The sequence below is a fragment of the Toxotes jaculatrix genome, chromosome 2 (genome assembly GCF_017976425.1).
Source record: "Toxotes jaculatrix isolate fToxJac2 chromosome 2, fToxJac2.pri, whole genome shotgun sequence".
Taxonomy (NCBI): domain Eukaryota; kingdom Metazoa; phylum Chordata; class Actinopteri; family Toxotidae; genus Toxotes; species Toxotes jaculatrix.
The window spans coordinates 29,540,821-29,567,497 of record NC_054395.1 but is presented as its reverse complement, the minus strand read 5'-3'; the positions used below and the strand labels follow the sequence as shown (position 1 = coordinate 29,567,497).

Below are 26,677 nucleotides of genomic sequence, written 5' to 3'. Positions count from 1 at the left end.
GACTCTCAGCTGGGTTTTTATCAGAAGTGACAGACGCCACTGCTGAAGAGAAGTTTGACACATAAATCTCATTTCACTTATTAAAGCACATTTGGGGATTTTTTTGATGAAGTGTCTTCATTTCTGTGGGAAACAGTTTCTACAGTTCCCTAGATTCTGAGCATATTGACCAAAAACAAAGAACCACCGAAGCTCCACAGATAGCAGCAGCTTTAACAGCAGCTTTAATGTCTCTGAAATAAACCTGGAAAACAGCAGAAGACGTTTGAATCTCACTGGAACTTTTTGAATGAACAGTGTCGACAGATTTCTCTGAGGATTCGTGGTCAAACATTCACAAGGAACCAGAATGAATCTTCCTTCATGAAAGACGTTTGTCAGAAACACATGATTCAGTTTCTATGAATGAACCCCTTTAAAATCAGACGACCTCGTCTTAGCTTTACACAAACATTTATCGCTCTGATCCTCATTCTGGGTCAAAGGTCAGAGGCTGATGAAGACGCAAACAATCGAGAAATCAGACAGCGAAGACTGACCTGAGGACATCAGGCGTGGAGGTGAAAGGTCACACAGACGAGCTGGATTATCGACACGGAGCATCAGCTGTTTCCTGAAGGAGACGGAAGAGAAAGGACGGAGAGAAAAAAAACGAGAAGAAAGCAGAGACACAGACAAAGAGGACGAGCATCAGACGTCATCATGGGCTGCAACATGTGTGTGGTCAAACGTCCGGAGGAGCAGTACAGGATCATGTTCCAGGTAAGAAATCTGTCCTTTGTTCTTTCGTTTCACATCATCTCAGACTGTGATGTGCTTCAGAGGCACAGAAACTAACTAGTCTTCGGGCCCCTGGGGGCCCTTCCTGGTTGGTAATGCAGCCTCGAAGCTGTGAAGTCAATAATGTGAGTTTGGCTGTTGCTAATTCTGAAACCAGCTCCTGAATCTCAGAGACAGAAATGTTCTCAGGTCCTCAGAGACCGTCTCTGACCGTCTTCCTACAACTACTGAAAATAACAGAAAGGTTAGATTCAAAAACATACAGGTGCATTTAAGAGACTGTTCACACGAGAGACGAGGACGTGGACGTGCCTGTCGGAGACAGAAATGAAGGCTGTGCTGAGATTGTGTGCGTGTGTGTGTGTGCACGTGCATGCGTGTGCGTGTGTGTGTGTGTGTGGAAGCTACAGTGCCATTCATCACTGCAGGTTGGTCCAGTTACTCTCTGTAAAGGTCACGTTTTTTTTTTTTTAATCCAGTGGAGGCTGAAAGTCACAGAGGACTCACAACTGAAATCCTGCTCACACACAACCACACAACCACAGACACAGAGGAGCTGTCCGAGGTGCTGGACTCTGGACACACACACACACACACACACACACATGCACACACACACACGCACAGTCTGAACAGGCTAATCTTAGCTGTGCTCTTGAACACTGTAAATCAGTGGAAACATTTGTACTTGATCTTTGGAGACGGAAAAGAATCTGTATGTTTTTCAGTTTGACTCCACTTCAGGACAGTAAAGAGACAAAAGAGTAGAACCACAGGACCCAAAGAGTCCGGTACTCTAGGTTCTACACCGTGTTCCGGCTCAGTCACATGTCAGACGTGAACCTGTCAGCTGGAAAACATACGGATTGTTGTCTTTTTGGTGTCTGGATGAATAGATCGCCTTATATTTCTCTACTTCGAACCTCGGTTTTTCATGCTGATCTGATCCTGATCTGATCCTGATCTGATCCTGATCTGATCCTGATCTGATGCTGATTGGAACTGGAGCTGTGATGTGACGCAGCTGGATCTTGTGTACATTGGCTGTAATGTGATTGAAGTTACATCATCGAATGTAACCACGAACAGAAGCACAAATGTTGTCCTGTTAGGATCTTTTTGTTTTTTGTTTTTTTACAAAAATGATGATGATTCTTCAGTCAGTGCAGTGAGGCAGCAGCAGCCACTGGGTTGTCCCACGCTGCCTCGGAGCATTTGAACGCCCCTCAGGTGGCTTCACGCTCCGCCTGTCTGAGTGAAGCTAAACGGCTGCTGGAAGAAAGAAAACCTCAGAGTCTGAAGTGAAAATCACACGTCAGGAATCAAACCCAGCAAATCAAAGAGAGCTGTGTGTGTGTGTGTGTGTGTGTGTGTGTGTGTGTGTGTGTGTGTGTGTGTGTGTGTGTGTGTGTGTGTGTGATGTCCAGACAGGCACAGGCAGCGAGGAAATCGAATGAAATGAAATAAGCCCCTAAACCTGCCAGCTTCAACACATTCACATTCACTCTCTCTCTCACACACACACACACACACACACACACACACACACACACACACACACACACGCACACACACACCCCCACACATGGACACAAAAGACTCCTGCTGCACACCAAACATGCTCACAGTAAACTAAACATGTGAGTGAAGGCACACTTTCCTTTCTCTCCTTCCTTTCAACAAAATGTCTTTTCAGTCACTTTATCCTTTTTCTTCCTCTTTCTCTCTCTAAAGATCCTTCCTCTGTTTTTTTCCTGTCTGTGAATTTATCTTTCTGTCTCTTCTCTTTCTCTTCCTCTGAACCAAAGAACCAAACATCGTGGGTATTTGATTAATTGTGTGCGTTCATTAATCTTCCTTCTTTCCCTTCTCCTGAATCATGTCTATCTTTCTACCTCCTTCCTCCGACACTTCCTCCCCACCCCTCCCTCTCCTTCTCCCCCTCCCCCCTCCATTCTTCATTCTTTTCTGTCAGCTGATCTTCAGTGTCCGACTCTTCTTATTGATGCTCTCGGTTTTTAATCTTCTTCTCCTCTGCTCTCTCTCCTCTTTATTTCTTCGTTTCTCCATTCCACAGTTTTTCCTCCTCTCTCTCTCCGCTCTGTTTTTTTTTTTTGATTTTACATTAAAAGGTTTTCTCACACATTTTGTTTTGCTCCTACAGAAACTGCTTCATGCTGCCAACACTTCTCTCTGCTGACACAAAAACTCATCTGATTCCTTTAAGTGCAGTTTAAATGTCCTCATCTCTTTATCTGTGTGTGATTATTGATTTTTCCTTGGTGTTTATTCACCGGTGCAGCACAGAGATGGTTTGAAGATGCGTTCCTTAGTTTTTGAAGCTCTGCTTGGTCTGGTACCAGGTTACATGTCTGACCGGCTCGTTGCCTCAGATCTGCTGAGCTAAAAACCAACGCTGATGGAGGATTTCCAGCCGTTGGCTCTGAACAGTGGAACAGTTTGTTTCTCCACTGGTGTTTAAAACCTGTCTGAAGACCCATCTCTGTTCTTCAGCCCCTTAACTGTGATCATGAAGACATGACTGACCCCACTCTGGCTTCCATTTGTTACACAGGGGAAACTGGTCAGGCAGGAGAACGCATCCTGGAACATCAGTAACAACCTTTTCTTCTGTGAACTGCAGCTTTGATGGAAACTGTTGACTCTGTGAACAGACAAATTAAATTCCACTGTGCTGAGGTGGAGACAAAAATCTCAGACATGTCTCAAAGCCTGGACAAATGAGAAAAGGTCTGTTCAGAGTCTGACTACATGTGCACAGACACATCAGTTCTTTCTGAGGTCGGAGAACAAACGCAGCTGTTTTTCTTTCCTGTGCAATCCGTCCATCAGACATTTGCATTATTCAGATTCCGCTCTGCACATTCAGGCGTTTCCTCTGAGCCGTTTCAGCTCCCGTTATTGTAAAGGATGTAAATATAAACACATAAATCACTGAATCTGTGTATTATTAGCTTTCAGCGGTATGAGACGGGCACTGCCACACACTGACGGATGTCACAGAGCACATTTATTCCACGGTTCATTGTGAGTCGTGGCTCTGATGGAAATCCACGCGGCTCGCTCTGAAACTGCCTTCACATAAACATGTTTCACATAAACATGTTTCACTGCCACGGTGGCTTTTAAGATTCAGAACATGGAGATCATTACTTTCATTAACTGTACACTCACACAGTCACACAGGAGCCAGAGTTTACTGCCTCATTCACAGGCATCGCTCTGTGTTTCTGTGTTTCGTCAGCTGTTAAAGTTCTGATGCTGCTGCTGTTAATGAGTTATGATTAAAATCATTACATTTCCTTCCTGCAGAGGCTGAGAACCATGTCTGCAAACCTTCATGAACTCACACGTTTCCACGCTGTTGTTTGGGAGATTTCGGTATCTGCACTCGGCGGCAGTGAAGCGTCGTGTCGCCCTGAGTTTAACTGTGTGATCAGATCAGAATACTAACACACAGATTACCTCCATCTTGTGTGTTTAAGATTCATAAGTGCGCACAAACACAACCCTGACACATGACATCACCTCCCTCCTGAGGTTGTCTGATGATCTGAACCTCCATCACAGGTAATGGAGCCTGACAGCATCTCCTGAACACTCATACACATGCACATGTTTAGTTTAAGATCGCTCACAGAGCATTTCTCACTATACACATATACATTTACATATATATACACCCCGTACATATATTTGGTGAGATTAAAGGGAATAACGTGACTGCGACATCCATCCAAATACTCACACACAGTCCAGGGACTGATCCTGGTGCTGCCTCGTAACTTTCATTGGGTTTAAACTTTGATTTTGACATTGGACAACTTCAGCTTGTTCCTGTCTGACAAACAGCGAAGTTCATTTTCTGTGGACGGATTCTGACGTCCAGCCTTCGTTCGTCCAGCCTTCGAGCTTCTACCCTGAACTGTGCAGCTCGTTACCACCTGGTGTTCAGCTTAGATCCACAGCTGAATACAGACGAGCCGATGGTGTCTCCGGAGTGTTGCTTCTCTCGGCTGCTGACGGTCTAATGAGCCGACAGCTCATTAACACTAATGTAGTTTTGACGACTCTCGGTCACACAGGTCTTTAAAGAACAACATGCTGACGATGCTCATAATGAGACAGGATGAATTCATTCTTTTCTTTTCTTCTCCCTCCATTTTTCTATCAGTTGTGCTTTTCATGAATGCTTTTACTCTTTTGTGGGTCAAAGGTCAAAGCGAACAGACAGAGCTCGGCAGAGTAACATTAACAGATTTCATTTCTCTGTCACGTCTGACACACAGGTTTGATTTAAATTTCTGTCATTGTTTTTGGATCCAAGTCACTTTTAGGTTCACGTCACTTTTCAAACAACAGAATCAGCTGTACGACAGTCAGACAGCGTTTCTCTGTGCTTTTATTCGTGAACTCACATCCTCTCATTTATGTTTTTATTGGATTGTAGTCATCAATCAATCATCCCATAATCAGCGTTCGTTCTTTTTGAATGTGCTCTACAGATAAACTGCTAACAGTCAGTGCCGAGCTAAGCTAAGCTAAGCTAACAGCTCCTCACACTCAGACACTATGAGGCTGTAAAACCTCGTGTTTGCTGAGTAAATGTGTTTTATCTGATTATTAGTAACAGCTCCAGTTTTTCTGGTTCAGTTCAGATTTTAGTTCTGACTCTAAACGTTTTGACGGCTGAGCTCTAACTCTCATTTGTGTTGAACAAATGTTTTACTTAATGACACACATGTCGGTGTCTCTCTTTCATCTCCCTCTCTCTCTCTCTCTCTCTCTCTGTGTAATGATGCCAACAACAAAGTAAAGTCGTTTACAAAAGCAGCTGGTGGCTCTCTCTCTCTCTCTCTCTCTCTCTCTCTCTCTCTCTCTCTCTGTGTGTGTGTGTGTGTGTGTGTTCATTACAGCAGATCTGCCAGCTCCAGTGCAAGAAAGCATAAATACAGCTTCCCTAATGACCCCGGTTACCGCGGCAACAGCATCCCATTGACACAAATCTGACAGGAAAGTGAGGAGTCTGGTGTGTGTGGGGGGGAGGGGGGCGGGGGGTGAGAGTGGAGATAAAGAGATGGTGGGATGGAAGAACATCTAGAAGACAAAGAAGAAGAGAGAGGACGAGCAGGATGAGAACAGACAAAGGTTTAAAGGGTTAATATACATATAGAAATTATAATAATACATGTGCACACACGCGCTCTCAGGTGTCAGGTGTCAGGTGGTCAAGGTCTAAAAACTTCTGATTTGCTTGTTGAGTCCTTTCAGCACTAATACAGAAGGAACCAGGTTAAACACAGGAGGGAAAACGAGCTAATGAAAGCAGTGAAATCTGCCTTCAGAGTTCACACACTCTGGGTTTATGAGGGTTTGAAGGTGAGATATGTGTGATTCTTGCTGCTGTGCCAGACAGTATCTCAGAAAACCTAATTTATGGCTTCAATAAAATCATAGGAAAGTGATCTGACAGTGCACTTTCTTGTTTTATTGTTTGAAGATGGGGTTTAAATGATGTTTTATTGTTCGATCCATTCAGGTCCATGGTTTAAATATGATGATAGTTTGTTACTATAACTTATAGAAAACATGAATGAGGAGCAGAGAATGAAGCGAAACACAAACACTTCTCATACAATCTGAACACAAACACAAATACAGATGTTTGTTATAAATAGATATGAATGGTATCTTTCACCAAACAGACTGTAAAACTGGCAGCGAAGCTTCAGGCACGAACGAAGCTGCATCCATGGAACTGAAGCGACGTTCTCACAGCACAGAGCAACGTCAGAGAGCCGAGGTCAGAGGTCAGGGTGGTGCGTTCACTGCTGGTGACTTTAACCAAGCACTTTGACTAAATCTGAACCAGGAGCGTAGCAGATCAGAAAACATGTAGTCTTAGAAGCTGACAAACGCTGTGTGAAGACATGTTGCTGTTGTTGTTGTTGTTGTTGTTGCTGTTGTTGTTGTTGTTGTTGTTTTCTTCAGTCTGATTCTGCATCAGTCAGACGGAGAAACAGGATCAGACGCTGGTGTTGGAGGAAATGTTGTGGATTGTGGATGTGTTGAATTTAGCTTTGATATCAGTGAAACGCCTGGAAGGTGAAATGTGTTTGAAAATATGGATCATAGCTGCGAGTGTTTTCGAGGAAACGCTGGAGGTTTCCTGGAGCTTTGTAGAAATTCCTCTGGATCTAAAACACAACAGATGTGTTTTTGTTTTGTGTGTGTGTGTGTGTGTGTGTGTGTGTGTGTGTGTGTGTGTGTGTGTGTGTGTGAGCAGGTGATGCAGGCTGAGGGGCTGTGTGTGTCCTGATGTTTTTGTCGGTTGGATGCCGGTGTGTATTCTCGTGTGTTCTCTTTGAGGCTGCAGATGTGCACACGCTCGTTTGAACTCTCCTGCTCTGGTGGCTTCTGGAGTGTTCAATGGGATGCCAGTGCATTCTGGGAGTTATTCAAATGATCTGTCAGAGACTTGGTTGTAATATTTGAGATTTGAGTTTGTGATATTAAACTTCTCTTCCTGCTGCTGCTGATTTGACGTTTAATCCTGGAGTCAGGATCGTCTGTGTCACGTGTGTGAACAGTGACAAACAGTAATTTCAAAAACCCTTAATTTTTTTAAAATTTTCTAACAGATTTTTTTGTGAAAGTGAAATTCAGACGTTTGTACCTGTGAGTATATTTTCTCTCTTCAGACGACGGAGGATGAGCAGACACTGCCTGTGTTCTGACACACAGCGTGATCTCCGTGTGAGACAGTATCAGAGCTGTAATCCTCAGTGAGCTGTCTGCTCTTTGTAGTCTTCAGTGATCTTCGGGTCTGTCCTCAGCTTCAGGTCTCAGCTTGACTCCCATTAGACTCTGAGAGTCCGGAGGATTGATGGAGGTGAGAGGTGAACGGAAAGAGAGACAGAGAGAGAGAGTGAAGGTAGAAGAGACTCCTCTCCTCTTTTTTCCCACTTTCTTCATCTTCGTCTGGTGTTTAGCATTTTCACCCTCCCCTCCGTCGCTCTCTCGTTTCTCCTGATTTCACCTTTTATCACTGTCTGGATTCAACCTTCATCTCCTCTTTCTCCCTCTGACCGCTCCCCGCCTCCTCCCTCTCTCCCTCTCCCTCCCTTGGGTATGATTATATCTCTGCTTTCCCCTCAGCATGCTGGGAATGAAAAATGGATCTTCATCCTCAGTGTGTGTGTGTGTGTGTGTGTGTGCTCATGCACTACGGGGAGTGCATGAGTGAAAGAGATAAATGTCAGAGGAAAGTGTGTTGCTGTGAAACTACTTCTGTTTGTGTGTGTGTGTAAATAGTTAATGAGCAGGGAGGGGAAACGTGTTGAAGCCCCAGGAGGTGAAACTGATGGAGAAGCCGACGCACTGAACACATGGCAACAACAATACAGGACAATAAAAATAATCACCATCGGCTCCATATGTTCACGAGCTGCACTGATCAGAAAGTTTAAGGCTTTACTCAGAAACCCAGCAGGACTGAGGTCTGCTGCTTTTCACTCATCAGCGCTTCATTTAATCAGTCTCTTTCTGAGGCAGCGAGGCCGCGTCGATGGAGATGACTGAAATATCTCCACGGAAACTGGATTTGTTTCCTCTAATGTTGTATCAGACGTTCATGATCCTCAGAGGGTGAATCTCCCAACTCGTGTCACCAACACTTCACAGAATCCTCTTTAAAACTGAAACTGAATTCATTCAGATTTTCTTACTGTGAGAACGCTGACCTGCAGCAGCCCAGTTTACCTGACAGTTACGTTCATGTGTCACTGTGAGGAACTGACCTCATGATGGAACCAGATGAAAAGTTAAAGGAAGAGAAAAGTCATTTAAATTCATCCTGGGGGTAAAAGAATGTCTGAACCAAATTTTTTTTTAATATTATTTTATCCAGTAGTTGCTGAGATATTTTAGTCAAAACCCCAAATTTCAGCCTCATGGTGTTGGAGGAAACGTCAGAAGATCACAGAGATCAGAAGGATTCATCATCTGGGAATAAAATCAGGAAGCTGTGGAGATGAAAAACGATCACTCATCCATCGTCTGTGGAAAAACACAGTACAGGCTCCTGACTGAGATTCGTCCTGTCCAACCAAACACAAATCTCCATTAGGTGAAAGTCAGCGCTTGTATGGAAGGTAGCAGCGTTATTTCCCACAAAAGACGACAGTCAGCTCTTTTCTCCGTTCACTCATTAATTTCACACTTCACTTAGCTGTGATTTCTGTCGGGCTAATGTGGCAGAGCCCAGTCGGGACGTGCATCGTTCACACACACACACACACACACACACACACACACACACACACACACACACAACACACACACACACACACACACCGGTATGATGAGCAGCAGCGCAGCAGGAAGCTCAGGACTGTTGTAATTATCCCGCACAGCAAAATCACACACTCACAGTCGACTGTGCCAAATCCACACACACAAATAAACACAATGATAGCAGTGTACTGAACATTCAGACCGGTCCCGTCCAGTAATCTATGTGACTGCTGGTCCATTATCTGCACACAGACACACACAGTTGCAACCACAACCCGAACACAGTGAACATCAAGGTTATTCCCGTCAATTAAAACTGAGATGAAGCTGAACTTTCTCTAATTTAAAACATTACTGAGTTTACGTTGATCTGAAATCAAAGGGGGAAAATGTTTTCCAGACCCAACGCAGTGTTTTTTTTATTAAATTCAGAGACAGGTGATTTCTTTAACTCTTCGTTTGTGGTGCGTTTGTTTGGTAAAGTCACAAACATCCTGCCCACAAACAGATCTGATCGGCTCCAGTCGGATCCAGTCACCCGACCAAAACAAAGCAAACCGACAGATGTGGGTGGTGATTCGGAGGTCTGGAAACAGGTCACACACACACACATCTGCCCACCTTCGTCTCCCGGGGACACGTGTTGTGTCAGGGTGGAAATTCTAGGCCGACCTGTTTAATGTGAGATCAAACACACGCCAGGAGTGACCAGGCCACAACACGCCTGATAGATGATTGTGGTTATTGAGTGGGTATTGACTGGCTCAGGGCTTATGTTCACTGACACACACACGTGCACGCACACACACCTACACACACGCACAGCCAGACAATCTGCAGAGGACATGTAATGCATAACAAACAGCTCTGAAACAAAGGCAGGGAGGAGGAGAGGTGTGTTTGACAGAGCTGTGTGTGCATCCATGCAAGTATTCATGAGCTGGAGCGTGTGTGTGTGTGTGTGTGTGTGTGTGTGTGTCTCACCTGGAAGTAGCAGCAGGTTAGCATGTGTGTCCAGAAGACGTCTGCATGTGTCTTCAAGCATTAGTTTGACGAGTGTGTGTCTGCAAACATTAACTTGATGAGTGATGAGTCCAGCATGCTTGAAAACCTAATAACAAAGACACGCAATGTCTTTATTATTTCAGCACACACACACAGACACACACAGACACAGACACACACAGACACACACACACACACAGCAGTAGAAACACAAAACATTCTCATAAATAATTACCTCCATGTTCGTTTCCGAGCAGGTGTTTCCTTTCATATTGCCCCAGAGTGACGCCTGTATTCACTCTGTTCTGCTCACAGATATATTACTTATGCTAATGTGCGTCGCTGGCGGCTCGTTGTATGTTGGCTGGTTATGAGCTGTTGATTGAGGTGGGAGTGAACCAGGGACCAGAGACGTCCCTGTAAATTAGCATCCGCTCTGCCTATAGAATGTGACCTCCATGAAAACACTGAGTGGGCGTCATCTGACGTCCTCAGTGTGCTGGTCTCTTGGTACTGAAGGTTAAGTGGATGTACAAAGCAGAATTTATTATCTTTTTGGTCACTGTGGGAGACAGAAAGACTCCAAAACAAGTTGACACAACCCTGACATTATTTATACTTCGGCAACAGATTTCTATCATGTTCACCTGAGGAGTCTCAGTCCAGTGTCCCCTCTCTTTTAGCTCTGTCTTTGGTCTCTACCAGCTCCTGAAGGAAATATCTGGCTCTTCAGCTGCTAATTGCTCCATGATGTTCACCACCTGCTCTCTGGCTGTGTCTCTCTGCTCTTTGCTGCCAAGCAGGTCGTGGACAGAGGTTTATATTGAGGCTAGTCTGATGAAAACACAGACACTGAACCAGACATGAACTGAGCCATAAAACCAAAACAAGGAGTTAAAAGAGGCTAAAGAAACAAGAAAGATACAACAGATACAAAACACTGACATTATCACTGTGCTGCTGATTTCATACTCCTCTTTCTCTCCGGTTGACCTTGGTAACACCATCCGTCTCTGTCTCTGTCTCTGTCTCCCTCTTCCTCTCATTAGCAGAAAGGCTGGAGTAACTCCCTGCGGCCGATGGACAGACATGGAAACATAAAGGTACGACACATATGGAAGCCGCCATCCATCAGCTTTCGGCGAGCTTCCTCTATGAGTGACTTCTCTCTTTCTCTTCACCGACTCTCATGTCCTACATCCCTCCATCCACCTCCTATCAGTCATCTTTAATGAGGTTCCACTCCCATGAAGCTGTTGATAGATAGAGGATATTTCCTCCTGTCTGTCCCCTGCACAGCCTTTAATCACTGATTTATCTGAGGAAGGTCTGATAAGTGTTGGTGACTGTTTGGAGAATATCCAGGTTCCCATTCATACATTCACATCTACACGACTTTCCCTCTTTATCAGTGATTTACTGTGACATCGTCCGTGTCCTGATTCCAAACATATTATTCCTCACGTAGGTTTTAAGTGTTTACACTGGAAAATAAAGTGTTCTCAAATATTTTTAGGCTGCGTGCTAAGCTTTTTGACTGTGGTGTTTTCCCATGATGCAATGCTCTAAGGCAGGGGTCGGCTCCCTGTGACTTTGGAAAATAAATAAGCAGCATTTAATTTAAATGTTTTTATTTTAATTAATTTAATTTAATTAACTCAAATAGACACTGAGTGTTTTATTTGAAAGTGAGAATCAATGTTGATTTTTTTTTTGAATACATATATTGACTCAGAGTAGAGTAGGGACACCTCTCCCAGGTGATCTGAGAGCTTTGGACGTCCATGTCCATGTGGACACCTGACTAATGTCAGACCTGACATATAGTAATTGTGTCCTTTATGCCTCCCTGAAAACCAAATTCCCTTCGGGGTATTGATCAAGCAGAAGCTGATGCTGAAGTTGTTATGGTGTAGGATAAGTGACAGTATTTCATTCTGCCAGACTTGCTTAAAGAAGTGATGGTTGTTTCCATGACAACCCTGTATTTCCTTGGCTCCTGTCTGAAACATGACGATTCTAATTTCACTGAGTTAATAAGAAAAGTTTTTCTTCCAGCAGCTAAATCACATGAATCACAGATTAAGATTCAAAGTTTTCAGAACTCACTGCTTTTTGTTTAAGAGACTAGATCAATGTTAAAAACATGAACTGGATTTTGTTTTTTTCCAGTGGACAGACTGTGACAGTGTCTCAGTCCTTGAACAGGAGTTAAAAGAAACCACAGAAGTTGCTGCTCCTCAAATGTGAATCCCTCATAAACAAACAAGCCAAAACACTGAGGATTATGGGTAGAAACAGATCTCATCCCTCATTGCTGTTTGTTCTGTACTCACAGTTTGACTGCGGCCGTTTCTTTGGGGAAACCCATGAACCCACTCGGCTGGAACATGGATCCCAGTTTGGAAACTGACACAGTGATGGTTCCTGTTCAGCAGCTTCTCAGACTGTAAGAACAAAACCGTGTTAGAGCCGCAGAACATTTCAGAAACGAGCTGATTTATCACATCAGACCTGAGAGACGGCAGGTGCTCTGAATTATGCAGTCGCCTTGATTCATTATTAGTCAACCTCCGACCTTGAATTCTCTTTTTCTCTGTTTCACCTTTGGATTTTTAATCATATTCCTCAGATGCCTGATTTCTAAATTCCCCACTGATCTATTAATCATCACGTTTATTCTTCAGACCCGTTACTGCTCGTGCTTTCAGTCCTCGTTCGTCAGTGCATTTAGTTGTTCTGGTGCTCGTGTTGTGATTCCGGTAAACACAGTGCCGGCCTTCCAGTATCATTTTCAACGGCTGCAAATTGAATGATTATGCTCCGTTTGTTATTAATGTCCAACAGGACTGTTTCCGTCAGTTGGACACGTGAAAAGTGCCACACATCGTTGCGTGTGGGGGCTCTGACGCGTTTCAACCATTCACGCATCAGTTCTGACCCCGTAAGGATTTGAACCCTGTCAGATACGACAGGTGTGTTGTCCATACACACCAAAGCATCAGGAATATCCACAGTGCTCCGTCACCACCACTGTGACGAGTCACTGCACACAGCGCAGCGAGGCGTCAACCAGTGAGTGTTTCAGTGCAGCTGCAAAGAAATGACAACATGTCACATGGTCATCGGCGGCGGCGGCGGTCACCGGAAGCATTTGGTGAATAAGGCACGGTCACACCCACTGCATGTAATCAGTGCTGCACCCATTAAAATCATAACAACCAAAACCACTGGTAGAATCACATCAGGCTGTTCTCATTATACATCCCATTATATCATCATTCATCTCTGCTGTTTGCTCCTCAGCTCTGCTTCTCACTGCAGCTCAGATTCAGTCAGGTTTATCTCCTGTTCCACGTCTTCATCCTTTACTCACTCTGCCTGTATACAGATTATAAACCTTTAAATTACACATGTGAAATCTCATCCCCTCAGGTCAGAGGACGGAGACCGTCTCAGCTCCCACTAGACAAACCACATCACTCCCAGGAGCCTTTGCACCAACCTGGCTCCGTTCGCAAGAGTCACAGGAGGAAAGGTGAATCCCATCCCACCACCTGACACACACACACACACACACACACACACACACACACACACACACACACACACACGTGCATGAGCACATATTTCATTTTCCAGTCACTCCTTTTATCTGCTTTCACTTCTCTGCTCTGTCTGAAGTTCTGAGCTGCTGTCAGACAGGAATCCTCTTCTTTCTTCTCGTCTTTTTCATCTGTTTTAAACATCATCTCTTTTCGTCACTTCCCACGTTCTTGCCTCATAAATCTCCTCTAATCTTTTCGTCTGATTTCTTTGTCTCATCTAGTTTCAGCCGAGGTTTGTCTCCTTTTCTCATCTTTCATCTTTTTCTCTCATCATATCTCCTGACGCGTCCTCTCATCTTTTTCCTGTTGTGTTCTTAAATATCAAATCATTGTGTTATCACTTGACTTTCACCTTTTCTGATGTTAATGCAGCGTTTTATCATGTATGCTTATTTGTTTCATTTACAGTTACATGTCATCTGTCTCTTTTCCTAACTCGTGTTTTCTATCTTTCGTTTACTCAAGCAAATAATAGCTTTGATAAAAAAAATCATGCAGTAAATATAAATTCTTTAGCTTTACACTTTCCATCATCTGCTTTGGGTAATTAGAAGTTCACGTAACAGAGGAACATAATAGGCCAGCAGCAGCTCCTCTGTGTTTTCAGGACTGGGGTGTGATGGGCCTGTAGCTGGTCAATGTCCAGACTAAGGTCTTAAAAGTGAAATTTAACGACTCAGAATATTGTGAAATGCATTTTCAGCCCAGTTGAGTCATTGTTGGATAATGAGAGAAAAAGCTCCGGGGCTCAGATCTCGGCTTCATGACGCCCTCCTCCCCTCAGGTATGTTGGTGTGCAGCGCTAACGGGACCTGCAGCACCTCCATCTCCTCCGTTGCCATGGTGGCCATTCCCGACTGCGTCGACAACGCCACGCAGACGGACATCAGCTTCCAGAACATCATGACGCTGGGCAGGAACAGAGGCCATCACCACCACCACCACGGCCGAGGAGGGTCCTCCTCCCCTCCACCGCCTCCCCCCTCTCCCCCTCTCCCTCACCTCGTGGGACCATATGGGATCAATGAGTTGTATGTCCTGACCTGTTGTTTCTGAATTATTGTTTTTTGTGTTTAAAAAAAAAAAAGTCTCCAGATATGAAAAATCAATGATGTTGGATGTGATGGTGATCGATTTCCCTGTCTCCCCCCTCCAGCTGTGTGTTTGAGTACAATGACCCCAATGACTACTTTGACGTGTCGAATCATGAGGTGGACAGGCAGGACGACCTGGAGTACGAGGTGAGAACTCTCCTGTCGTATCAGGTGTTGCCGTGACATAAAAATATTAGGCAATTTGTCAGTTAGACAGAAGTTCTCAACCTTTTTTCAAGTACTACCCCCCTGAAATGAGCTTAAATGCCTCAAGATCCCCCTCCCTGAGGGAAAATACTGGCACCTGCACCTGCATGTTTGAATAATCAGGTGTGTTTTTGTTCTATTCTTGAGTTTCCTCTGCAAATTAAGGCTGATTCTGAGAAAGAGAAATGTCATTAAACAGAAGAAATAGATAGAAAAACTGGTTTTAACCTTCAGCTTCAAGCAGTCAAGAAATTGTGATGAAGACTTTAAAGCCTTTTAACCTGTCACTGAGAAGGAAATATGTTTTAGAAGACAACCCTACTTTTGCAAGACTTTGGTCTCTTTGCAAGGAGATCGGGAGGAGGGCGAGGGACTGGGAGGAGGACAGAAAGGGACAGAGAAAAGGAGATAAAGATGCAGAATTTCTGCTTATGTTTCCAAATAAACAGAAATATTACTGAAACAAATGAAGCTCTTCAAGCTGTCGTGTTTGGTGGAGAGAATCAGGATGAGCGATGGTCAGACTGGCTTTGTTAAAAAAGCTCCCGGTTCAGTCCACGAATGCCTAACGGAGCACTGTTTTTAGCTGAACGGCCCTTTTTCTGTTTCTGCTCCGCTGGTTCACTGCTGTTTCTGAGACAAACGGCAGTTTGGTCATTAAAGAAGTCAGGAAAGTGGAAACACTCTCGCTCTTCCTGACGTGGAAACCACAGAGACTTCCTGTTCTACTCAACCTTTTCTAATTCACGGTCACTCTCCCCTCGGCTCTCTCTCTCCCTCATTCGTTTCCAGTCTTCACCGTCATTATTTCATCAGAAATTTCTTCCTGCTCTTCTTTTTCTTTTTCTCTCTTGATTTACAGCCTTCACTTCCTCCCTACATCACCTCATCCTCTCTGATACTTTCCTCTGTTGATTTCCTTTGGACAGTTGGTTGATCCATGATTAGTTTAGACTGGGTTTTAAATGTCTTAACTAGTCTCAGCTGTCATTGATGATGGTCTATGGTTTTTGATTTTATAAGATCATAACCTTTGATGGTCTGAGCTGGACTCTGGTCTAAGCTCTTCCTCTGTGGTCCGAGGTGCTGTATTATGACTCTCTCCTTCTCATCGGTGTCACACCGAGGTCAGAGCTTTGTAAGTTTCCTGGACTTTCAAAGCATGAGAAGCAGCAGATGGATGACGTGAGCGCTTCTCACAGGGCTGAGCTGTGAGGGAACGTGGCGCCAGAGAAAGGCGACCTAAAGACCAGCGCTGCCCATCAGAAACCAATCAATCATTCTTGCTTCCCCTCTTCCTCCAGGAGGTGGAGCTGTTCAAGTCCAGTCAGCAGGAGAAACTGGGCCTGACGGTCTGCTACAGGACAGATGATGAGGAGGACCTGGGGATCTACGTTGGGGAGGTGACGACAGGAAGCATCCACCCTTCATCCCTTCACTCAACTCCTCCTTCTCTCCGGAGTGTATTCACCCATTGGATGAACCTCCAGCTGACTCACCTCTAATTTCACTCATTTGTTTGGAAAAATACGTGAAAGTCTGTGAACGACACGTTACGTCGGCTCAGGACAGTGAAACTCCTGCACATTCAATGAATCACTCATTCATTCATTCTCACATCTGTTCATTTATTTATTACATCCACCCATTAATCACTTTATTCATTATCTCATCCTTTGAATCATTCATCCAATTACTGACTCTTCCCACTCATTCAGCCAGTTTCTACCCACTCACTCATTATTATTCATTAATCTGTTCCTTAATTCATGAAGTCATCTATTCATCCATTCACCCCACCTCACCTTATCTTAATTCCTTTGGTTATGTCTCCCTCTCCGTCTCACTTCAGGTGAATCCAAACAGCATCGCAGCGAAGAACGGACGCATCAGAGAGGGAGACCGGATATTACAGGTACACGAACACCAGCGTCGGCTCTGTTCTGCTTATTCATCAGTGATTGATCAGCTTCACGAAGCTGAAGTAAAAATACTGAAACGACAATTTACAAATACTCTGCTACAAAGAAAAGTCCTGCGTTCAAAGTTCAGGCTTTTTAAAGTTTAAAGCTTTAACACAGTCAATCACTCAACTGCTTCTCAGAGCTTTCAGCTCGCTGTCTTCTCGTAATCACACGGCAAAAATCTCTCAATTCATAAATAATGAATGTTGACCTTCAGGTCGGGTTCGTGCGTTTCCTGTGTCCTGAAAACACAAACCTATCCTCTGACAGATTGACTGATGCCATGAGGGTTGAAAATAGATTCAAATCAAACTATGTAAATTTATACCTGAAGCCCTCAGGACAGTCTTGTCCAATCAGAGAGAGCTGTCAGCAGCCCAGTTACTGCTGTCCTAAAAATAGACTGGGAGAGGGAGACGGAGGGGGAGACGGAGGGGGAGGCGAGGTGTCACCCAGCGGTACCTCCACAGTGTTCGGCTGTTTATCAGGCAGCAGCGATAAACCTGTCAGTCGCTTCTGAAACAATCATTTTTCCATGAAAAACTTCTCCGTCGCTCTGAGCTGTGAAATATGATCCAGGAAGTTCGGTTTGAGCAACAGATCCATGAGTCTGAAGGTTTATCAGAAACCAAACCACCACACACACGTGATCGATCACCTTCTCTGTGATCGATCAACGCGCGTTGATCAGTGACGATTTTTTTTTTCTCATGAATCAAACTGTTTCTCGTCTGTTCTTTGAAAAAAATTTACTTAGTGAACTGACAAGTGAATTTTAATTTGTAAATACATCTAACACACCTGTTCAGCCATGACAGTACAGGCTGAGAGCACAGGAAGTGAAAATCTTCCAAATTAAAAGTGTAGACGTTTTTCCCCACAATGAATTAAAATATGATGATTAACATTTAATCAGTCATTTATTTATTTTCATCACAGCCTGTGTAATTTCTTAAAGTTTATCATTTGATAGATTTAAAGGCCTGAGTTTGTGTTGTTGTACTGAACCGTAGATTTGCTCAAATACTGTTGATTTCTTTTTAAACTTTGTGAGAGGAGACATCAGAGGGAGTTTAACCTTCCCTTGTTAAAACACACTAAAGCTCCATCCCGACGTGTGTGTCGACGGTTTTTTCTGACAGAAGCGTGACGATGAAAAATGAGCGTGAATAACTTTATCTTCCTGACATTTCCTCTCTCATTATCCTCTGACCCTCCGACCGACGACCCTCAGAAAACAGTGCTGGGGAAAAGGTAAAGTTGGAATGAGACAAGAATAGACCAGCAGCACATGGCATCACCATGGTTACCTGGCAGCGAGCCAATGATGTCAGCACCGGTTCCCATGACAGCCGTCACCACAGAGATAAAGGCCTTCTGGACAGATGCAGTGTCTCCCTGGAAGTTTGGGGAACATACGTGTCAACACATGTAATACAAACCATCAGAAACACATATAAACATATAAACCTGTAGGAAAATGAATGGAACCCAGTGGCTGCCTGGGAGGAGGGAAACTAAAAATAAAATCTACAACACTAAGGTGTCCTCTGTCCTCTGACACGTGGCACAGTAAGGTTGTGACTCTTACTGAGGATCATAAAGAAACTGATCTCGTGATCTTCCTCAGATTAATGGAGTGGACATTCAGAACAGAGAGGAGGCAGTGGCCATTCTGACCAGAGAGGACAGCATCAACTTCTCCCTGCTCCTGGCCAGGCCTGACATAGAGGTAACACAACACAACACAACAACACAACCACTGTCCTAATTCAGTGCTCGGGATATACAGACTGCAGGTGAGCGGCCATATCAACCAAAGTTACAGCAGGTTAACCTTCACTTGGTCAGTCTGTCGCTCACCATGTTGGTCCGCACTGGGAATGAATTTGCCTGAGATGATGCTGTGAGAAAGGTTTTCTCCACCTTCAGGTCCAGGAGCAGTCCCACCTGTATCAGGTGCTGAGGTTCTGTCTGTCTCCGGTTTCATCGCTCAGCTCACTGCAGCCTAGTTTACTGACCTACTTTCTCCCCGTTCTCTGCTGCAGCTGCAGGCGGCCGCCCCGAGAGGAAAGATTCATAAAAGCCACAGTTTAGTTCACAGTGTGGTCCCAGGCCCGGTTTCTTCCAGCAGGGATGTTACGTGTTCACCTCCCTCTGCCCTTCTGTTGCTTTTTGATCCATGTGTCTGTGACCAGCATGAAAGGAAAACTAAAGGCTGAAGTGGCAGGAAATTTGATTTCCTGCTTCAGACATTGATTTTGGAGACCTGTGATCGTTCCTCTCACACCTCTACCATCAGCTCAAAGTTATGTCTTCAGATTATTGGATCTTTTTACTCAGTAGCCGTAAACACACACAGTGTTTGCTGAACATATCACACTCTGAATAGGAGCAGTTCAGGGTTCAGTTTCTTGTACAGATAAATCAAATAAAGGCTGGAACAACAAAAGGGGAAAAAGACTTCAGATCACTGTTGAAAACACCAGCTCAGCTACATCATAGAATGGACTGTATACCTGGGAAGTTTCTTACTTTAATATACTTGTGAAACATGGAATGAGAAATAGATTCATGACACAAATAACAGCCTGTCTCATCTAAAGGCCTGATGCTCCACACAGCTGAAGTGTTCACGGTTTACAGCAGAGATTCACAGCAGGTTAGAAACTTATAGAATTATCTGCAGGTAGATACAGAGAATGTGTCCGGCTTCTGCCTTCAGTCGCATTCACTATCAGCCTCTTTTCTTCACATTAAAAATGTCATATACAGAACATGCATGGCTGCGTGTGTGTGTGTGTATAATACACACACACACACACACACAACCATGATAAATGTTTCCTGTATGACGGCAGGTCCCAGAGTGTGTGTCCACATGTGCTGACGCAGGAGGAACTGCGAGACAGCACATTCATACACGTCAGTTAAAACACACTCCATACATATTCAGTGACAGTGTGTGTGTGTGTGTGTGTGTGTGTGTGTGTGTGTGTGTGTGTGTGTGTGTGTGTGTGTGTGTGTGTGTCGTCACACGGCAACCAAACGAATGAGCCGTCACTCACTCAGTCGGTCAGTGTTCAGACAGCTCTGAGGCTTCAGCCGCTCACAGCTCAGTGTAATGAGAGAACAGGAGATGATGGACGTTCTATTGACTAAGCAAATAACAAATAAGTGAAGCGGGAGCAGCCATGATGGCGGAGAAGGAGACGGAGCAGAAACGTTTAACGTTTATTAAAACGCAGCGTACAACAAAACTGAGCACGCAGCTGTGAAACATCACTGAAATGTGAAATAATAAGAAACTGTACCATCTTATTTTGGCTTTCAGGCTCTAGATGTTTGGCAGGAGAGGAACTTTTTTTAACAGGACACTGATTCCAAACACACCGCACCAATCACACACGAGTTTTTAAAGAAGAAAAAAGTGAAAACCTGACCTGGTTTCCAGCCAACTTGAATCCAATAGAAAAAACACTGGAGTATTTTAAAGCGGAAGGAAGAGAAACAGAACCTCCAGCAAACAGCAGCACACCTCTGCACAGATCTGTGTCACACTGGTATCATCCACGTCCAGGAGGGTCGAACCCTTCATCAGAAATAAAGTTTATTTACGGCGGCAGATGAACAGACTGATGTAAAACCTGAGGAGAGACAGAGGGCGAGAGAGGTGAAGGTATCGGATGGATGAAATGATGAGGGGATGATGGATGGAGAGAGGAAAATGGAGGACTAGGTATTTATCTAGTGTGTTCTATTTTTTCTGTGAAGGTCACACACACACGTCACACAAGTACAGACACACACGAAGGTTCATACAACCTAAGCGATATTTTTTCATTCTCTGTAAAACTCATCTCTCATTACTACGACTTCCCTCCTCCTCATGCAGACGTACATACATACACATCATCAGGAAACAACACAGTGTCGACAACATCGTTTTTCCTGCAGGAGACGGAGACGCATGAGGCCGTAAACAGGAATCTGCTCTGCAGAGTAAATAAAGCTTGTGAAAACAAAGAGAGTTCAGTGCAGGAGACAGATAATCCCGTTAAAGCACAGAGAAGGGTTGGCAGCATTTCTCTGCTGTTCTACATCAGTGTACTGACAGCGCTGGAATAATTCAGCTTTTACTTCTCTACACTCACTGATGTGTGACTGGGAAGCGCCTGTTAGCCCCTCGGCTTCTGTCTGTTCTTGCTCTGCTTTTTCCTCTTCAGCTGTTTTTCAAGTAATAATCAATGAGCTGAGCCTGTTTCAGCTGTTACCCTCTGGATGAAGGTCACTGAAAATCACCTTTCAACACAGACTCTGAACCCCTGAGCTTTATTTTCATCTTCTCATAAACTCTCTGCGCTTCTCTCCAGAATGACAACCCTGCTGATCCAGAGGAGGACATGGACCTGACTCTGGAGGGAGGAGGTTTCCACCCACGCCCTCGAGCCTCCTCCTGCTCCCTCAGCTCGTCTCACTTTTCTGGCTACTATCGGCTCCGCCGGGGAGGAGGGGGAGGAGGCCTGGCCTGCCCCGGAGGAGGAGGAGGAGAAGGAGAAGGAGAAGGAGGAGAAAGCATAGAAGGTGCAGGAGGTGATGTGGAAGGGGAGGAGGAAGAAGATGAAGAAGGAGAAGATGGAGAGAGGGGAGAGAGGGAGGACAGAGACCCACCTGTCCCCCTCCCACCTCTGCTTAGCCTGGCTCCACTGCTGTCCAATAGCCAGGAGCTGGACAGCGGAGTGGGCCGGACGGATGACAGCACCCGCTACGAGGAGCTGTCAGAACAAGACCAGCTGGGCGACCAGACCAGTGCCTGTAACACCAACACCACCAACACGCCGGGCAGCACCAGGAAGTTCAGACCAGGACCCAGCCCCAGGTAGGACGGGAGGAGAGTCAGTACCAAAGACAGACACCAGATCCAAGAATGTCAGTGTCAGAAGTATGTTGCCAAATTTTCATTTTTACTCTGACTTTAGCCATGAGCACGGTAACACGGAAAACTTTTAGATTAATATCAAATACTCTCAGCTGTCTCGTGCCACAGTAAACCACTCCTTGTCCCTTGTACCCAGGCCCAGTCCCAGACCCAGTCCCAGTCCCAGACCCAGTCCCGGCCTCGGCCCAAGCCCAAGGTCAATCCCCAGTCCTGGGCATGGACGAGTAGACACTACGACTCCTTTCCTCCACCTACAAGACCTCCAACTCAGCTCAGACTCTCTGCCCGGCCTCGAGTGGACAGGTGGAGGAGGGGCAGGAGGAGCAGCGTACAGCCCCCACCACCATCACCACCACAAGGTAGATTAAAATGAGGGTTTGGTGATATTCTATGTTTTATTTACTGTTAAATGGTTTCCGGGTGCTAACTGACCTCTGACCTGCAGCACTACCACCACCACCACCACCAGCAGCCACTGATGATGATGACGATGATGCCAGGCCTGACAGAGGAGGAGTGCCAGCGATACCAGGAGCTGCTTGAGATAAAATGTCAGTATGAGAAACAGCAAGAGAGAGAGGCGGTGAAAAATGACGGTGATGACACCGAAGCAGGAGAGAAAACCCAAAAGGAAGGAGAAGAGGAAGCTGCTTCTTCCTCTGTGGTGGATGTGAACTGCAATGAGACTTTAAGTGAGCACGAGATGGCGCTCATTGATGAGGAGTTACGCCACCTGGAGTTCAAGTGCCGCAATATCCTCCGTGCCCAAAAGATGCAACAGCTCAGAGAGAGATGCCTGAAAGCCTGGATGATGGAGGAGGAGACGGTGGCAGCCGGAGCAGGGAGACCGGGCCCTGAGGAAGCAGGTAACCATGACGACAGCCGACACAGGAACGTGTGAAATCTGTTTAGTATCCATGGAGATGGATCGTAAAAATTCCATTTATTTACAGCTAATTTTCAGCAAATACTCTTTTATCAGCATCAAGACTCAAAAACTGTATAACTTTAGGTAACGCTAACCTCACTAAAATTCAGCTGTCAGATGTCTCCTAATTCTAAATTCAAGTTTCTTTACAGATATGAATCTAATACGAAATGCTTGTAGGTTTGGACAATGATAATGAGGACGACGACGACGACCCTCACCACCACGAACTGTCGGCCATCAACGAGCTCCCCGAGCGAGAACGGTCAGATGACAAAGACAGCACCAGCGCCTACAACACCGGGGGGGAGAGCTGTCGGAGCACGCCATTGGTCAGCACGGAGCAGATCCCGCCTCTCCATGAAGAGGAAGACGAGGGAGGCAGACTGATGTCTCCGCCTCCTCTCCTCCCCCTCAGTCACCTCCCACCTTTGAACTCCCCTCTTACCCAGCGGCGTCACAGGCGAGACAGAGAGAGACGCCACTCGAACCTTAGCTGCTCTTTCTCCCCGAGCACTTACAGGAAGTATGAAATGACCAATGGCAGTGCGCCAAATGGCTCAAGCTCCACCCCCTCCACGCCTTCCAAGTTCAGGTCTTCTTCATAGTTTTTATTCCTTTTAACAAACTGTTAGTTTAAACTTTGCAAAAGTTCATGTTTATTTTTTGTGTTCCATTTAAATAATACCAGATATTTCGCTGTTTGTTGCCATCTTCAGGTCTCTGACCAGAGAGGGGGGGTCGTCTGCAAGAAGGGGCGTGGCTGATGGAGGGAGGGGCTCCAGAGCAGGTACACAACACACGCATCTTCAGCTGAAACATCAAAACACTAACGCTGAGTTTTCACACACTTAAATAAAACCGGTTTGTTTTAAAAGACTGGAAAGCTCTGTACCTCTAAATGTGATTTTCATTTACTAATTACTATTTTTTGGCTATATAATGTATTCATAACCATTGCAGGTGGAGCCACCAACAGGCCCGGAGGTGGAAGTGCAGAGTCCAGTCCCTATTTCACCAGGCGACGCCACAGCCACAACAAACCATTAGAGCGCTACCAGAGCTGCATGACCCTGCCCTCTGAGGGTCTGGTGGACCCTCTGGACCGAGTGAGAGACAGGGCGAGGGTCGAGGGTGAGGAGAGAGGGATGTGCACAGGCAGCAGTGGCCCGGCTAGTCCCAGGAGTGTGAACAGCGCCCCCTGTGGTCTGGAGGACCATCGTGCAGGTGCCTCGCGGTTAGGACTGGCATTACCACTAGGGCTGACACACTCGTCCCCAACTGCCTCACCCCAACGCATGGAGTGGAAGGTAAACAGTGTGATGACACTGATCATGGAAAGTCAGCGTGAAGGGAATGAAAAAAACTCTCCTAACCAAGCAGAGAACATGAATTTGTAGTTTCTGGGTTGGAATGTCTATAACTCTGCCTGCTTGTAGTGTGACTTTGGACAAGACCAGAAGCCACTGATTTGTCCTCTTTGTGTCCAGGTGAAGATCCGCAGCGATGGCACCCGCTACGTGGCCAAGCGACCAGTTAGGGACCGTCTGCTGAAGGCCAGAGCCATGAAGATCAGGGAGGAACGGAGCGGCATGACAACCGACGACGATGCCGCCAGCGAGATGAAACAGGTAGAGTCTGCACAGTAAAACTGGGTTCAAGTATGGATTAAGAGAATGGAGACAGCAAAGTGTTTTTCATACAGTGCGACAAACTGCTCATTAAAGCACGTTCTCCGATCTGCTCTCCAAACAGGGCCGATACTGGAGCAAAGAGGAGAGGAAGCAGCAGCTGCTCCGAGCCAGAGAGTACAGACGAAGAAGAGAGTTTATGATGCAGAGCCGCCTGGACTACCTCAGAGGAGACAGGTACAGGAAGTCTGACAGTAGCACACAAACAGTGCCTGATTTCTCCTTGTGCTATGGAATATGTTCAGTGAGAAGATAAAATGAATTTAGGGTAACTGTCCTGGAATTGAATTAAATTAAGTTTCAGTAGAGGATGAGGTGATATTTGCAAGTGTAGAAGCATTTTATTTGCTTTTAGATAAGTGATGAGTTCACACACCTCTGTGTTCACCACTACATCATGAGAATCAGTGTCAACAACAAAATCCTCTTACCTCCTGCTGAAAGACAAACTCTGCGTTAATCCAAACCAATCATCCATCAGTCAAACAGTTAATCTTCTGTCCACCTGAACACTGAACCATCACAGACACGAATCAGTATGATCACCATCACCTGTGAGCTCAGTGAAAGTGTAGGGCTTAACGAGCCGGTCCTCAAAAAAAAAATGTAGAAAAACTTTATTGACATATCATCTGAAGCTGCAAAATAGTTCACTGGGTGCTGAGAGCAAATTTACAACAGATACTGTCAGAAAATCCAACCTACAGACACCAAGCAGAATCTGAAGGCTTCACTTTTATTTTGTTGTTGTTGTTGTTGACTAGAAAATGTTGCAGTTCATTAACCGACTCAGAGTTTCCCTCAGGTAGCCACACCCTCGACCTTGTTCTGGTAAAAGGCATCAAAGCGGAACATGTAATCCGTTGTTTGATTCCTGTTACTGGACCACAGGTCCAGGTGAACATGTATTTCCCACATGTCTTTCTGACAGTGCTTCAGCTAAGTTTAAGGAAGTGATTCCATCGGCATTTAATTCTGCTTCACTGTATAACTCCCATAAAGTTTTCTACCTCAGTGTTACCTTTCGGTTTTATTTCCAGGGACCCTTCATCGTCAACAGGGAGCACTGAAGACCACTGTTCCTCCCAGAATGCCCAGCTTCACCCCCGACAGGACTCCCCCAGCAACAACATCCTGTTACTGAGCCACAAGAAGATCATGAAGAAGAGGAACCGGCGCATCCTTGACAACTGGATCACCATCCAGGAGCTGCTGGCTCATGGCTCCAGGTCGCCGGACGGAAAGAAAATATACAACCCTCTGCTCTCTGTGACCACAGTGTGAGCTGGGGACAGGGAGGAGGACGAAGAGGAGAAAGGAGGGAAGGAACGGACAACACAAACCTGGGACTAAAAGATCAAAGCTTCAGATTTTTTGAGCTGGAAGATGGAAACTCGCTGATAAGTAGAGTCGAAGACTTAGGAGAATTAGGAGGAACGGTGGAGGAAAAGAGGAGAGATTTAATGCCTGAGACGTTTTGGTTGATGGCAGTGATCTGATTAAAGCCCTGAACTGTCTTTGATAGAGTGCAAAGGGAATGACAAAGGAAATGAAAGCGAGGACAGAGTTTATGACAAAGCTGCAACATGAGACATGAGACATGAGTCTCAGAACCAAACATCTTTGATACAGAGATTCAGCCTCTGTTTTATGACGTTGCTTCAAACTTAGATCAACGTAAAGTTGCATTTAAAGAGGGAACAGCTTTGAAAGGCAGAGGAAGCCGTTTGTTCGGACACAAGTTTGATCTCCTCGTCTCTCCTCGTATGTGTTCACACAGAACAGGAGGTGAATTTTCAAAGGAAGGATGAGAGTGGGTACAAAAAGACAGAAATTCACCTGCGGTGGTACGAACTGACTCACGCATCTGTGAGTTCAACATGTCAGCTTGAGCAAAATGTTTTGCTGATCCAGGGGATTCATGAATGTGAAGAGGAAAAAGGAGAAAGACCGGAGGGAAATTACAGGAAGAGCTCGTGAGATCAGTCGGAGACAGTGGCTAACTTATAGCTAACGTGCAGTTTGCGGTGAATAAAGCCAAAGTGCTGATGGTCCAGGCGTCCACAGCGACGCTGAGGGTCTGATGACAGCCTCCACACAGAGTCCTGCTTCATGTCTGAATCTTTATTCTTCAAAGACAACAAA

At 45.3% G+C, this 26,677-nt stretch overlaps 1 protein-coding gene across 1 annotated transcript; it reads left to right on the top strand.

The window, feature by feature from the left end:
• The first annotated feature begins 702 nt into the window (after nt 1–702).
• LOC121194516 (PDZ domain-containing protein 4-like) lies at nt 703–25,816 on the top strand. The gene is made up of 17 exons (XM_041057441.1): nt 703–762; nt 11,151–11,204; nt 13,537–13,639; nt 14,494–14,740; nt 14,866–14,950; nt 16,315–16,413; nt 16,863–16,925; nt 18,605–18,706; nt 21,348–21,853; nt 22,068–22,272; nt 22,359–22,779; nt 23,022–23,436; nt 23,561–23,631; nt 23,805–24,151; nt 24,332–24,472; nt 24,597–24,709; nt 25,573–25,816. Exons 1-17 carry the CDS (start codon nt 703–705, stop codon nt 25,814–25,816), a joined length of 3,276 nt encoding a protein of 1,091 aa, XP_040913375.1.
• The last annotated feature ends 861 nt before the right edge of the window (nt 25,817–26,677 follow it).

Bases quoted from the DNA above. Each gene is read 5' to 3' on its own strand.
- LOC121194516 (XM_041057441.1), top strand. From the start codon at position 703: ATGGGCTGCAACATGTGTGTGGTCAAACGTCCGGAGGAGCAGTACAGG. The intron at 763-11,150 runs GTAAGAAATCTG...TCCTCTCATTAG, and splicing joins AGTACAGGATCATGTTCCAG to CAGAAAGGCTGGAGTAACTC. The intron at 22,273-22,358 runs GTAGATTAAAAT...TCTGACCTGCAG, and splicing joins ACCACCATCACCACCACAAG to CACTACCACCACCACCACCA.